The 15,383-nt window shown below is 50.0% G+C and overlaps 1 protein-coding gene across 1 annotated transcript in view; it reads left to right on the top strand.

Annotated features, from left to right (window-relative positions):
* cdh24b (cadherin 24, type 2b) overlaps positions 1-15,383 on the top strand; it is a 72,678-nt gene that overhangs the window by 49,071 nt on the left and 8,224 nt on the right. Inside the window, exon 3 of the mRNA XM_030364095.1 lies at positions 9,852-10,146. Coding sequence (XP_030219955.1) covers positions 9,852-10,146 — 295 coding nt within the window. The remainder of the gene's footprint in view (positions 1-9,851; positions 10,147-15,383) is intronic.

Raw genomic sequence — 15,383 nt, 5'->3', positions numbered from 1 at the left:
CAGGCCAGTTTCCCTCAGGTAGGAAATACAGCTGAAATCCCATTTTTCCCTTTCTCCTACTCATTCCGACGCTACTAATTCACACTTTCATCTCCCCGCGGTCTAGATTATTGTAATTCCCCCCGCGTGCCTCGGAGGAGCTGCTCTCAATCACTTACATTGGCTCAGAGCGCAGCCCCCAGGCTTTGAACCGGGGGCTCCCCGTCAGCCACGCGTTACCTTACATTACCCCCCCCCCCCCCCCCCCCCCCCCCCGCTGGCTTCCTGCAGAATTCAGATGAGACCACACGATCCCATTCATTACCCACAAGGCCTGGCGTGACCTTCATTTCCGATCCCCTCGTTTCTCGGCCCACTCCTCGCCCGCTCAAGTCCTCAGATCCCCGCCTTTTACCCAAGCCTCGCTCCGACCGCCGACAGCGACGGTGAACGCGCCTCCACTGTCTCAGCCGTGCCCCTCTGCCACCATCTTTGTTTTGAGCGTTTATAAAACCCCATCTTCATAGCAAGCCTTTCTAAAGAGCTCCTTCCGTGGGTTATCTTTCAGTTGTTTTGTTATGGTTTGTTTTGTCTCTCACCGGGCTGCGTATCTAACACGAAGTTTGGCCACAAATAGAATCCATTAATAGCTGATATAAATTAATATAATAACCAGGACCAGGGTTAGATTATCTGGTGAGTACAAATATTTATTTCCTCGAGCACACAGAGTCCCTACTAAACACACACGCAAACACACACACACACGCACACACACACACGCAAACACACACACACACACACACACAAACACACACAAACGCACGCGCACATACACACAAACACACACACACACACACACAAGCACACATGCACAAACCTGCACACACATACACTCATGCATGCACACACCAACACACACACACACACACACACACACACACACACACACACACACACACACACACACACACACACACACACACACACACACACACACACACACACACACACACACAAACACACAATGGTTTTCTTGACAGAACGTGTGCATATACACTCGGTTCCCTCCTGTCTAAGGAAGTGATTGTACCCAGTGGGTGGCGTGCGGTGACATATAGGCTAGCGATCTGCCCTTTAAACACACCGCCCTGGGTTCAAGCCCCATGCTCCCTGTTCCCTCGGTCTGCAGTCTCCAGCGGCTAATAATAAAAAAAATAATACCAATACAAAGGGAAAAACCATAATAAAAATACAATAAATGCTTAAAAATGCACTACAAATATGAAGAAGGAGCAGTGCTGCACGGGGCAATAAAACAGGAACACTGGCCATGGAAGACTGCCGCCACCACCACCACCACCGCCTTCACCAAGACAACTACCACCACCACTACCAGCAGCACCACCCCAAAACCCCACCACTATCCCCAGCACCACCGTCCGGCCCACCCAGCACCACCAGCATTATACACCACAAGCACCAGCACCTCCACCACCTCCACCACCTCCACCAACACGCATCACGCGCGGTGGCGTCTGATGCGTCAGCTGATTATGCTAATCAAAGGCAGGATTTGCATGCGTGGAGGGCTAAAAGCACAGTTTAGTCATGAATAATGCATGCAGGCGCGTGCAGGCCCAGGAAGGGGAGGCTAACCATTGGGACTGCGGCATGTATGGAGCAGCACCCAGGGCCCATAAAGTAAAACATAAAGCCCAATACCCATGAATATTTGATTGGATTGTGTTTGGGAGTGTTCTTAGGGGCGGATTGAGTAAATGTGTGTGTCTGTGTGTGTGTATGTGTGTGGGGATTTGTGTTCTGACTTTTGATGTGCATGCTTGTGCCTCTCATGCTGTGCTTGTGTGTATTGGATTGACATGCCTACGGTCATGTTTCTGGGTTTATAAAATTCTGTGTGTGTTAGTGTGTGGATATGCCAGCGTGTGTCTGGGTAGATTTGTGTTGAGTGTGTGTGTCACCACATGTAGGTGTACCTACATGCATGTGTGTGTGTATCTGTGTTTCTGTGTGTGTGTGTGTGTGTGTGTGTGTGTGTGTGTGTGTGTGTGTGTGTGTGTGTGTGTGTGTGTGTGTGTATGTGTGTGAGTCTACATGTATGTGTGCTTGTGAGTGTGAGTGTGTGTGTATGTGTGTGTCTGTGTGCACGTGTGTCTATGCGCTCGTGCTCCGCTCTGTGCGGAGGTGGGCTTCAGAGGGGGATCCATGCTGGGTAGCCCCTGGGGACCGTGGAAACTAGATCAAGAGGAGAACAGAACAACATGTCCACTGCCCCCTCAACCAAGTTAAACAGCCCCCCCCCCTCCCCCCTCCACTCTGACACTCTGGCTTCAGATCCAGATCAATGCTAAATAATTACATGTTGATCCCGGCCCGTCCCTCCGTGTTGGAGATAAACAGAATGGAGTAGACCAGAGAGATGTGAACCAGGAACGATTTTCTCTCTTCCTCGACCTCCTCCCCCCTGCTCCTCCCCCTCCCCCGCTTTACCCTCCTGGCGTTTACCGGGAGATTGAGTTTGATTGAAAGTTCAGACAGGAATTAGGCCTCGTCCCAGCACAATGGTGCTCTTGGCCCGGTTAAACCCACTTCACAGAGGGCCGGATGTTATTCGCTCAGACACGGTGCGTGGCTGTGTGGCAACGGCGTGGTGCTGCTTGGTGTCTGTGTGTCTGCGTGCGAGAAGGGGAGAGCAAGGAGAATGAAGGAAAGGAGGCGGAGAGACCGAGAGAGACTGGCAGAGTGAGAGAGAGATAAAGGAGCGCGGAAAATAAAAGAATGAAAAAGGAGAGAGAGAGATGGAGATGTGTGAGTGAAGTATTGTATCCGTTCTACATTGATTTATGTTTTTGCATGAGAGAGAGAGAGTGTGTAGGAAGAATACTCGCGGCCCTCGTGTTGAATCCCAGCTTATACCGGACTCAAAGGTCAAACTGCAAACGGGAACATTTGGAAGTCAATTTCGCCGTACTTTTGCTGATTCAAAACTTAGCTGAACCCATCGACACTGCGTCCTTGTACGAAAGGGGAGGGAAAAGACGGGCTTTGTAAAAGCGCTTGACACGATTGACTGTTCAAACGCCAGCCCCTCCGTGTATGAGAGCGCTGTTGGTGTGTGCGCTGTGTCTCTGGGTGGATATTGCACACATCCACACACATCGACGTGTCTGTCTGCCTGAGTGTGTGTGCTCCGGTGTGCGCGCGTGTCTGTGTGCAGGTTCTATATGAAAATCTTTACCTTGTGCGACGAGGTTCGCAGGCTGCCTTGATATTTAATATTTTGAGATGATATTCTGCGGCCTTTGGCCCACCACTCGTTATCCAACATAAAAATATACTCTCAGCTCCAGCGTCTCATTACTGGACCGCTGCTCTGCTCCCCGGAGCTGTTCAGACCTTATTCCTTAACTTATAAATGTACAATACTCTCCTGTAATGGAGCCACGCGGAGAGATGGAGAGCCCTGACACACACACATGAAAACACACGAAAAGACAGTTAGAGTGAGGCACTCACAGACACACCGCATGAGGGAAACACACACCCACTCAAAAACACACACACATACAGACACAGAAACAAACGAAAAGATTGGACACACGAGACACTCACAGACACACAAATAGAGAGTTGAACACACACACACACACACATGCGCACACCGATGCGGCATGCTCTATTACCTGCCTGGCTCACTCTGAAGGCTTTCCTTCCAATCACGTGCACTCTCACGTGCACGCGGCGTAAGACACACTCACCAAGTCTCACATTGGCCCCTGTTCAAGTATATGTACTCTGAGTGTGCCATGTGCTGTGTACCCCACACACACACACACACACGCACGCACGCACGCACGCACGCACGCACGCACGCACGCACGCACGCACGCACGCACGCACGCACGCACGCACGCACGCACGCACGCACGCACGCACGCACGCACGCACGCACGCACGCACGCACTCGCGCGCGCACACACACACACACATACACACACACACACACACACACACACACACACACACACACACACACACACAGAGGCACACCCACACGCAGAGGCACACCCACGTATGCACCCACACACACAGCTACACACAGGAACACACACACACACTCATACAAGCACACACATATGCAAACACACATACACACACACTTGCATACACACACATACACACACACACAGGCACACCCACACACATAATGACACACAAGCACACACACACAAGCAGCTCAGAGAGGCAGGTGAGCCCCGCCACAGAGCAAAGGGGAGGGCGTTCGTTTCATGCGGGCCCGGTCCCAAATTAATTCTGCTGCCTGATCCCCTGATCATTCCACTCCTTCAGAAGCTGCTGGAAAATGTTCTGCCTGCCTCCTCTAAATCGATTGACTGACCCGGGGCCCTGGCCTGCAGCTCTGCCATCTGATTGGCTGGCGGCTCAGTGGGGTATAGCGGTAGTGCTCTCAGGTGTCCCCCCGGGGTGGGAGGGGGGGAAGTGGGGGAGGGGGTCCTGGGGGGGACTTTGATCCTTTTAAAGGCTGCTCTCTCTCTCTCTCTCTCTCTCTCTCTCTCTCTCTCTCTCTCTCTCTCTCTCTCTCTCTCTCTCTCTCTCTCTCTCTCTCTCCCCCCCCCTCTCTCTCTGTCTCTCTCTCTCTCTCTCTCTCTCTCTCTCTCTCTCTCTCTCTCTCTCTCTCTCTCTCTCTCTCTCTCTCTCTCTCTCTCTCTCTCTCTCTCTCTCTCTCTCTCTCTATCTCTCTAGGGATGTGTAGGGGGTTCTGGCTCATGGGGCTGGTTGTACAGGAAGTTGGTGGTTGGCTTTTGAGCAGGCCTTGGTCTAGGAGGGTGTGTGTTTCCCTGAGGTGCTCTGAGAAGGTCTGGGTTGGGTTGAGATGGCGTGGGTCAGATGCAGAGACAGTAGTTGCGCTGGGGGTTAGGCGAGGGGAAGACACAGCTAACCCTGGAGGGATTACACATATCCTCTGAGCGCGCCCAAGGTATAAGGAGAGCATGAGAGGGCTCCATGTTTCCTTGACATTTAAAGGTAGACTCTAGACTTTAACAAGCTTCCCCCTGTCTGTGGGAATATTTGATGTAAATCAGGGTTTTCTTAAAGGGGAACGATCAAGCACACTTTTTCTAATATAAGCGACTGCTGCTTCGTAAGAGGTCTGAAACGTCACCGCTGTTACGGGGGGGGGGGGAAAATGCTGAACATTTGTGCCAATGACATTTGCCTTCTACATGGGTGTGGTTTGGAAGACTGAGGGTTTGGGTTAAAGATAGAGTTAGTGTAAGGATTAGGAGCAGTGCTGGGGGGAGGATTCTGCGCTCCCCACAACACAGCCACTAATAAGCCTCTCCAGTCTCTTCTCTGGCATGTTCTAAACGCTTGCTGCCACTGTATTTAAGCTTTACAGAAAAACAAAATGGCAAATATAGACTATTATTACACAGAAAATATGACACAGGAGAACACATGCACACACACACACACACACACACACACACACACACACACACACACACACACACACACGCACACACACACACACACACACACACACACACACACGCACGCGCACACACACACACACACACATACGCACACAAACACAAAGACACACAAAGACACTCACACACACACACACACACAAACAGACCTACATAGAAGTAAAAACACTCACAAACACAGACGCACACGCACACATTCTCATACGCCTCCAGTGCACAACACCCACACAGACAAACACACACATTAATTAGGCTAATGCACCCTGGCGAAAGTTGTGTTTCTGTGATTTATTTGGGAGGAGAAATGTGAAATTGAGTGTACAGGAGGGCATAAGTTATTTGAGTGATTTAGTGGTTGGCAACCACTGCCGCCACGCCCCCAGCCCCCTCCCCCCTCCAGATTTATTGCTATTGCTACAATGGGAAATTGAGTATAAGAATATAAGCATATTACGTTATGATAATATAAGTAATTGAAAAGATTTAGAGTTGGCGTGTGTCGGAGGGAAGGGTGGAGGGGTAAAGAAAATGTCTGTCCATCAGCATATCAGACGGTAATCACCATCTCTCATCTCTCATCTCACGCACGTGTGTGAGAGTGTGTCTGTGTGCGAGTGTGTGTGTGTGTGTGAGTGGTGACACATCGGTAAATCCGGCCAGTGTGTGGTGGTTTAATATCGTTGCGATGTCGATGTGCCCCGCGTTGTATCTGAGGGCTTATGAAATGGTATGAGCTATGAGATGTCATATTATTCATATAAAACGGCTGTGAGATACAGCGATAGCATCGCTACAACGCTATCCAAATCTGTTTATGCCCCTCAACACGGCATTTGTGTCGCCCCCGGCGATGACAGCTAAGGCTGGAAGCCGACACACACACACGCACATACACACACACACACGCGCGCTCACACGCTCAAAGCTCCGGGGTGAAGTTCAGTGTCATCGTCCCGCTATCAGTGGTTATGATAATGTTGCCGCGGAGGGGGTGAGGCCGGAAGGTCAGAGGTCATGTTTAAGTAGTTGTGATGTCTTGAGGGCCTCGGGCCCCCCATGCTCAACAGCGCCTTCAGCCCTCCTTCTCCTCACCACTCATGCCAGTAATGACGGCCCGGGCTTCATTAAGGGGCTCGTTAAAGCCGCTCGTTAAGGCTCCTCGTTAAGCCGCCGGCCCGTTAAAGGCTTGGATGCTTAATGGTTCTTCGTTAAGATCTTGGGGATGGAGGAATTGAACCCAGAAGCCGTGCCCTGTGCCGAGAACCCCTGGCCATCGACTCAAACCAAACTCCTGGTTCGAGCTACATTCTCCCCCCTGTCAACATTAAGGCAATGCCTTCTATTCTGACCCACTTCTGCTAAAACATTTTGCACAAGGCGATCCAATCAGCCGTCAAACGGTGGCAAAGCCCACTAATGCTCTGACCACATCAGCAACTCCGGGATTCGATCCCGACCTGCGATCCCATGCTACACCTCGATCCATCTACCCCCTTTCCTGTCCCTCCTATCGCCTGTCAATAAAGGCCCAAAAAGCTCATATGAATGGGTATTAAATAGAAATCGTACATGGAGCTGAAAACTGCCAGCTCCAGGAGGGCCATTTCAGAGCATTTTTACATTTGAATCGTAGAATTTAAGAAGAAGCACATGTTGTGAATTTAAGTCACATTTGGACAAGGGATCAGTCCATAGCACTACAGCATAACCCACTACACCTCTTTCCATTTAAAATAAGTGGTTTTGGGATTTGCTTCTCCTTTAAGGTTTCACATAACCCAAAGCCAAGTCTTGGGTGGATAAATCCCCCCCTCCCGACAACCAACACCTGTGTGAAACCTCCTTACATACCCACCTGGCCGCAACAAAGTCTGCCTCCACACGACTCTCATCTGGAGAACCTGTAAGCCTTTCCCTCACACTCACGGCGGCACTCCTGAAGAGACTCAAAGAAATTGCTCGGGTACGCAGCGGCGCCACAGATTGACCCAGTTCAGCTCTGCTCCGTGGTGGGGGGGGGGGGGGGGGATATATGCAGCGTGTCGTCGCGTTTCACACCCAGGATATCAGGGCGCCGGTCTCCCCCACACCCAAGCCCCCGCCCGGCCCCTCGTCAGCACAAATCGAGTGTAGCCCGGGAAGTGCAACACTTTGCATAAGTTATGGCGGCGGGATCAGGGCTGAGGCGAAGAGGGGGGGGTTCCGTGATGCGGCGAGCGTCTCTCGATTCCGACGGCATGCTTCATTTAAGGCCTCAGTGTTTCAATCGCCTGCCCCCCTCCTGTACGCCCCGCTCGTATGTAGGCGATTACCGCATCAGCCCTGGGGGGTCCGTCTCGCGAACACGCGTTGGTCGTTTACCCCCCGGGGGAACGAGACACACCGAGCTAGTTCCCCTCCCTCACTCTCTCTCGTTCTCTCTCGCGGGAAAATAATAAAATGGCAATCCCGGGGAAAGTAATGAAAATCTTTTTATTCAAAGCATCCATTCTCATTTCATCTGGCAAATATGCTTAGCTGTTGGTTGCCACGCAACAATGCATTTCCCCCGCCATCCCTCTCTCCCCGGCCCCGCTCTGACTTCTCCGCCTGTTTCAAAGTTGCCATGTCACAGTTTTTTAAGTAGGCCGCCGATTGGAGGCGCTTTTATTTTGGAGGTGCTAAAGAGTCGCTCCTCGGCATGCGCCGCACGTCGGTGCTGGGGGTAATGAGATCTGAGATGTGGAGGAGTATGGCGGGGAGAGGGGGAGCAGTGGTGGTCCGGGGCTGCAGTGAGACTGGGTGTGTGGGGGGGGGGGGGGCTTCCCTGAAATTACCTCTCCCTGCATGAGTGGACACTAGCTGCTTCACTAGCTGCTCTCTCTCTCTCTCTCTCTCTCTCTCTCTCTGTCTCTCTCTCTCTCTCTCTCTCTCTCTCTCTCTCTCTCTCTCTCTCTCTCTCTCTCTCTCTCTCTCTCTCTCTCTACTGCCTAGCTCGCACAAGTCCCTGCTTGGGTGGTTCCGCTGAGCTTGGCACTATTGGAGGGAGTGGTGGGGGGATATAGAGGGGGTGGGGGGGTGCCGGATCGATACTCTGTCCCAGTGCCAGGGCCCCCCACGGCCCCCCACCCGGTGGCACCCCTGCCTGGCTCACACTCACCCATTAGTCAGGGAGTAATTGATGAGCTCGCTGTTCATTATTGCTCAGATTTGTTTGTGTTCATTAAATGGTTTTTTTGGGAGGTGGGGGGGGGGGGGGGGGGGGGGCAGTACGTGCAGCGATGCTTAATACCTCGATCGCCCCTTGCCACAGCTGGTAGTGCGAGAGACAGGAGGCTTCATAGAGAGAGAGAGACAGAGTGAGCTTGAGGGAGAAAGAGAGAGAAAGAGAGAGAGAGGGAGAGAGAGAGGGGGGGAGAGTGTGAGATCGAGAGGGAGAGAGAGAGAGAGAGAGAGAGAGAGAGAGGGGGGGAGAGTGTGAGATAGAGAGGGAGAGAGAGAGAGAGAGAGGGGGAGAGTGTGAGAGAGAGAGCGAGAGAGAGAGAGAGAGAGAGAGGGGGAGAGTGTGAGGGAGGGAGAGAGAGAGAGAGAGAGAGAGAGAGAGAGAGAGAGAGAGAGAGAGAGAGAGAGAGAGAGAGAGAGAGAGAGGGGGAGAGTGTGTGAGAGAGAGAGAGAGAGAGAGAGAGAGAGAGAGAGAGAGAGAGAGAGAGAGAGAGAGAGAGAGAGAGAGGGGGAGAGTGTGAGAGAGAGAGAGAGAGGGGGAGAGGGGAGAGTGTGAGAGAGAGAGAGAGAGAGCGAGAGAGAGAGAGCGAGAGAGAGCTTTAGAATGATTTCTGAGGACTATTTGTTCTGCTGGAGACGCTAGCCTTTAAGGAGAGAGATTTGCAGCAGAAGGGATGGACGTAAAAAGATAAGACAGAGCCAGGGAGAGATTTCTTTTTTTCTTTTTTGAACCTGTCCAAATTCATTATGTCTTCAAGGCATTCTTTGGTCATCGCTTTGCTGTAAACAAATGTAACTCTTGTTTCTGTTTTGTTTGTCTCGTTGCTCGTCTTTTCGCAAAGTAATGGATTTTGTTCTTTCTTCCTCTCTTTCCTTCTTTATTTTTATCCTTCCTTCTTCTATGTTCCCTCCCTCCCCTCCCTCCCGCCCCCTCTCCCCCACCTTCCCCCCGCTTTCTCCTACCCTTCTTCCCTGTCCTCCCACTCCCTCCCCCTCTCCCCCACCTCACCCCCTCTCCCTCCAAACCTCCCACACTCCCTCCCTTCCATCCCATCTGTTCTTTACTTACCCCTCTCCCTCCCTTCCCCTCCTCCTCCCCCCCCCTCCCCCTCCTCCCTCCCCTCCCTCCAGCTCCACACGGACATGGACCGGAAGGACGGTCGTACCAAGTACGTGCTGAGGGGCGAGGGTGCCGGCTCCGTGTTCGTGATCGACGAGAAGACGGGCAACATCCACGTCACCAAGCCGCTGGACCGCGAGGAGAAGGATGAGTACCGCCTCATCGCCACGGCGACGGACCGGCAGACGGAGCGCGCCCTGGAGCCCTCCTCGCAGTTCATCATCCGCGTGCAGGACATCAACGACAACCCGCCCGTGTTCGACGACGGGCCCTACAGCGCCACCGTGCCCGAGATGGCCAACATAGGTACTGCAGGGGGAATGGGGACCGGATGTAGGGTGTGGTGGGGTGTGCGTGGGGTTGGTCGAGGTGGGATTGGGTAGGGGGGGGGGGGGGGGGGGGGGGTGGCGTTGTGTGGTGTTGATTGGGGTGGTGTGGGATGGAAAAGGATAGGGGTTATGGTAGCCTCTCAGTGAACCAGGAAGTACTTAAGAGCTGGATATGTTTAGATTTTTTTTGCTGTAGCTTGTGTGTGTGTGTATGTGTGTGTGTGTGTCAACAAGTGTTTGTTATAGCAGCAAGTGTGTGTGAGTGTGTGTGTGTGTGTGTGTGTGTGTGTGTGTGTGTGTGTGTGTGTGTGTTTGTGTGTGTGTGTGTGTGTGTTTGTGTGTGCATGTGCAAACAAGTCTTTGTTATTGCAGTAAATGTGTCTGTTTGTGTGTGTGTTTGTGTGTTTACATGTGGGTCAGCAAGTTTGTAGTTTGCAAGCAGGGGCTAAAAATACACCACGGATCAGTTAGAATCTCTTCATTGAGTTTTTGATGACTCATCCATCTGTAATAGCGCTCCATTCAGTCTGGGATTCTTCTCTCTGCACGACCCGTTTCTGAGCCGTCGCGAGCGCCGTCGTAAACGGGGCTTATGGGTATTATGTGTTATGGGTAAACCAATCTTCACAAAGTGTACCCCGGACATTTTCTTTTACAAAATAGTATATGATCGTCTCGGGGAGGGGGTTGGGGGGGGATGGAGGCGGGCGCAGGGGCGGCATTTGGGGACGGATTGAAAACTATTTATCTCTCTTTCTTTTGGGATATGAAGTGTGAAACTCTCAACACTCACTTCCATGCTCGTGGAACTGATTGCTAAATAATGATGAGTGAATGAATGAGTGTTCGCCGAAGTCACTCGGCCCCCCCTCGCTCGAGGGGTACACACCAACGACTCCAGTTTACCAGGCGGTCGTCTCGGGGTGCACTCACCGGGGACATCGGCTCACGCGCTAAAAGTTTCCGCGAGGAACTCATCCGAGTTTTCGCGCAATTTAGAATAAGGTTTATTATTAGCATTGCGGCCTAGGTTTTACATTTACATTCCTCAATGTATTCTGTCTGATGGTGAGGCGGGTCGATGCAGTCGAGAATGCAGCGTAGATAAATAAGAGGAGATAGAGGACAGGGAAAGAGTAGACCAGCAGACAGACAAGAGAGAGGCTTCCAGAAGTTTGTGCCAGCAGAGAACCGGTGAGTGCGTGTGTTTGTGTGTGTGCGCCCGAGTGTGTGTCTGTATGTGTTTGTGTATGTATGTGTGTATGCGCATATTCATGTATTTATTTGTGTTAATGGGTACATTTTTGTAAACCAGTGGAGAGAGAGAGAGATTGAGAGAGAGAGAGAGAGAGAGAGAGAGAGAGAGAGAGAGAGAGAGAGAGAGAGAGAGAGAGAGAGAGAGAGAGAGAGAGAGAGAGACAGAGAGAGAGAGAGAGAGAGAGAGAGAGAGAGAGAGAGAGAGAGACAGAGAGAGAGAGAGAGAGAGAGAGAGAGAGCATGTGTGTGCGTCCCCGTCCCCACCCCACTTTATTCTCCAACCACACAACCCGCCCACCCCCTCCTCCACCACCTCCTCCACCCCCTCCTCCACCCCCTCCTCCACCCCCTCCTCCATCCCCTCCTCCACCCCCTCCTCCACCCCCTCCTCCACCCCCTCCTCCATCCCCTCCTTCACCCCTTCCTCCATCCTGATTGAGTTGTCAATCACTGCTCCAATATTTACCCGACTTTTTAATATTTAGCAAGGGAATCTTTCGCTCCACGGGCAGACAACGCCTGAAAAGGCCAGGATCCCACCGCCAGAACGCCCGCTTAGCGTGGAGAGAGGGCGTAGGGGGGAGGAGAGCTGGACGGGGTGCTTGTGCTGATGGTGGGGGTGGGGGTGGTGCTGGTTGTGGTGGTGGGGGTGGTGGGGTTGGTGAGGGCGTGGAGGCTGTGCTCCAAATAATCACGATGACGACGAAGAAAAGAGAAGTGGAGTTTGAAAGTTGGGAGACGTTGGAACAGAGTCAGTTTCCTCTCAAGCCTCCCGAGTAAATAATTGACGACATAAATAAATGCATGTCTTTTAGTTTTCTCCGCACGCCGCTTTGAACTCAACCGTTGAACCCCCGCTATGATCGCCGGCAATCCCTATGGAGTGCTGCAAGGAACACACACCAACAGTAAATATGGAATACATATATATATATATATATATATATGTGTGTATGGGCTGTAGGTAGTGTACAACAACCATATTCACTTGCATATTCACAAACTACACTAAAAAAAGTAAATCTGCTAAATAATATAATGCACAAAGATTGCAAAAAAATGTAATTCTATTGAGCCGTTTATAAATATGTAATTACCATAGAGAATACTTGTTAGAAAAACCAGCCAACACATGCAATTTAAAATGCAGAAATTGACCACAAGCACTTCCCAATGTGAACCCAGATTTGTGTTGAAGGGATTCGATCCCATGCAGTTCTTTGGTAGCTCTACAACTGAACCCCTGTATGCTTACACCAGTGGGGTTTTCTCGTGTGAGAGCAGTGGTTCACACACTGTGGGTTAGGGCTGGGTAAAAATATCGATTAATCAATGCACTGCAATTTATTTGTTCTCGATTCAATTTTGATTCAGATTTTTTTTTTTATAGATTACTTACATAAAAATATAAAAAATAAAAGCATACTCAGTAATGTAATCTAGAAGCGAGTATGCCTAAATGTACATTTCCTTTTACATTTGTCCATGTTATGATTATTAGTTTAGCTGCAAGTTTAGCTCAGGAACAATACTATACAATGGTGTATTCCCTTTTTGATATTTAAAGCACAATGAAATGGTTAATTAATTTTGAAATGGTTAATTCAAAATAATATTTAGGTATTTTTGTCATCTGCATTATTGAATCGATATCGAAGCAATCAAATCGAATCGATATCGAATCGAATCGAATGAAGACCTAAAGAATCTATTTGAATTGAATTGTGAGGTACCTAGCAATACCCAGCCCTACTGTTGGTCGACACCCATTAATGAGTTGCGACAGAGAACGAAGTGGGATGGTCCGATTTGTTAAAAAATACACACCTTGCTTCCATGCAATGTCTGTTTGAAGACTAAAAAGGGGAAAACTGTTATGAGGATGTAGCGATGACCATCCTACCCGCCACCTAGGTGGCTTTTATTGGGCATCTCCGGACACAGGGTTAGGGTTTGGTGATGTTGAAGGACCTCACTTGATGGTGGGTTGAAGGACATGAGGTGTTGAACCATCCTGCCATGCAGTTCAACCGGTGCACATTGATTAATCAATGCACAACAGGTGTGCAGCCTCACCCAGCCCCAGAGTCTTCAGCCTGACTCAGACAAGGTGAGGCTGCCTAAACCCGCCATCATCCACACACAAACTCCACAAAGAACAATTAGTCTCACAAATCCGACTTTAGATGAACGATTTTGAAAGATCTATAATAATAAGTTTCAAATCAGCACCGTGTAGACTGGCCACAGTAGAACAGGCTCCATAATCGATCTCACAGAACCACCATTCTCCGGTAGAATATCTCTGCAAAACAGGATCCATGGAGTTTATCCTTCCCCTTCTGTTTTTTGGTTTCTGGTCCATGCTCTGTGTCGAACAGAAGTTCTGTTGTAGCACAGTAGGACTGCTGCAGCCCAGATTAAAGAGCAATATAGAGAAAACTGAAGAATGCTAATGATGTACTTTTTTTTGACACAGCAATGATTGCTTTACGGCCCACCACATTCGTTGGATCCTGGGCCAAAAGCACCGTCACGGCATGAACACGCCTGCCTTCGTAGTTACCGACCGAACCCAATGAGAGATCTACGTTAGAAAAACCTCCCTCGACAACAGTCTAGAAAACAGGGAGAATGCCAGGAGGACGTGTGTTTGCGGGTTCTGCAGCTAAAAACCCTCTCTGAAAGCAGGTAGACAGGCTACCCCCCCCCCCCCCCTTCCCCCTCCTTGGCGCACATCAACATGTTTTATATTTTATCCGTAGCTCTGCACTGCTTGCTAAACACCCTGTCTGGCTCTTCTTCCACCATCTGCCTCCTCGCATACACCGCTGTCTTCCCTCGGCTCTCTCTAAAACCTCCAATGAGCAATATAACTCAGACAAAATGCCTCAGACAGACAAAATAACTCTCTCGCACGAGATTCCATGCGCGTCCCGTGGCTGTCCGTCAAAATAATGTGATGTTTTCGGGGGGGTTTCTTTGAAATAGTGGTTGCGAGGCTGACCTGCTTGAAATGTTTGCAGCCCGAGCCAATCAGAGAACAAAGGACTGAAGAACTGAATACTGAGTAGTAATGATTCTCGGCACGAAAATGGGAAGAAATTGCGTCCACTGCCCACTGCCCACTCGTCTACTCTCTTTCTCGTTTAGTCTTTTGTTCTCTGTTCTCTCGCTCTCTCGCTCTCTCTTTCACTTCATGCCTATTCCCTGCTCTCTCTCGATCTCATCAAGCATTTTCCCATCTTTGAAATGGAATAGGATACAGTGGGAGAGCTCGGACAAGAAATCCCATATCTTTTGCGAGCTTAATTTGATCAAAGAACATGAACAACCTCATTGTAAACATTTAAAACGTAGAAATTAAGGTATTTCGCTCTCCCTCTCTCTTTCCCTTTTTTTCTTTCCGTCTCTTTAGTCAGTGTACAGTAAAGTGTTTACTCTTGTCAATTGACCCTATGATTCTTAATTACCTGAAATAGACGAGTAACTGCAACCATCTCTCTCTCTCTCTCTCTCTCTCTCTCTCTCTCTCTCTCTCTCTCTCTCTCTCTCTCTCTCTCTCTCTCTCTCTCTCTCTCTCTCTCTCTCTCTCTCCCCCCCCCCCATGGGGAGAGTGTCCTTGCTTTGATGTTAGGAAGCAGCAACAGCTGTTTCCCCGCTTCCCTCACAGCTTGTACGGCACAAAGCCTGATGGGAGTCGCAGTTTTCTGTGCATGTGCATATACTAACATCGCCATAGACGTATAGAATGAACCTTTATGCTTCTATACACTTGAGACACTTATCGATCTATATTGAATCAGTATATTTCTCTTTCTTTCTATTTTTCTATCTATCTATTCATCTAATCTTTTGATTATTGAGTGGTAAATGGTAAATGGACTGCATTTATATAGCGCTTTTCCAACCAGTGGCCACTCAAAGCGCTTTACAATATTGCCTAACATTCAGGCA

The sequence above is a fragment of the Gadus morhua genome, chromosome 8 (assembly GCF_902167405.1).
Source record: "Gadus morhua chromosome 8, gadMor3.0, whole genome shotgun sequence".
NCBI lineage: Eukaryota > Metazoa > Chordata > Actinopteri > Gadiformes > Gadidae > Gadus > Gadus morhua.
The sequence above is the reverse complement of the archived record's forward strand: the minus strand, read 5'-3'. Positions and strand labels throughout refer to the sequence as shown.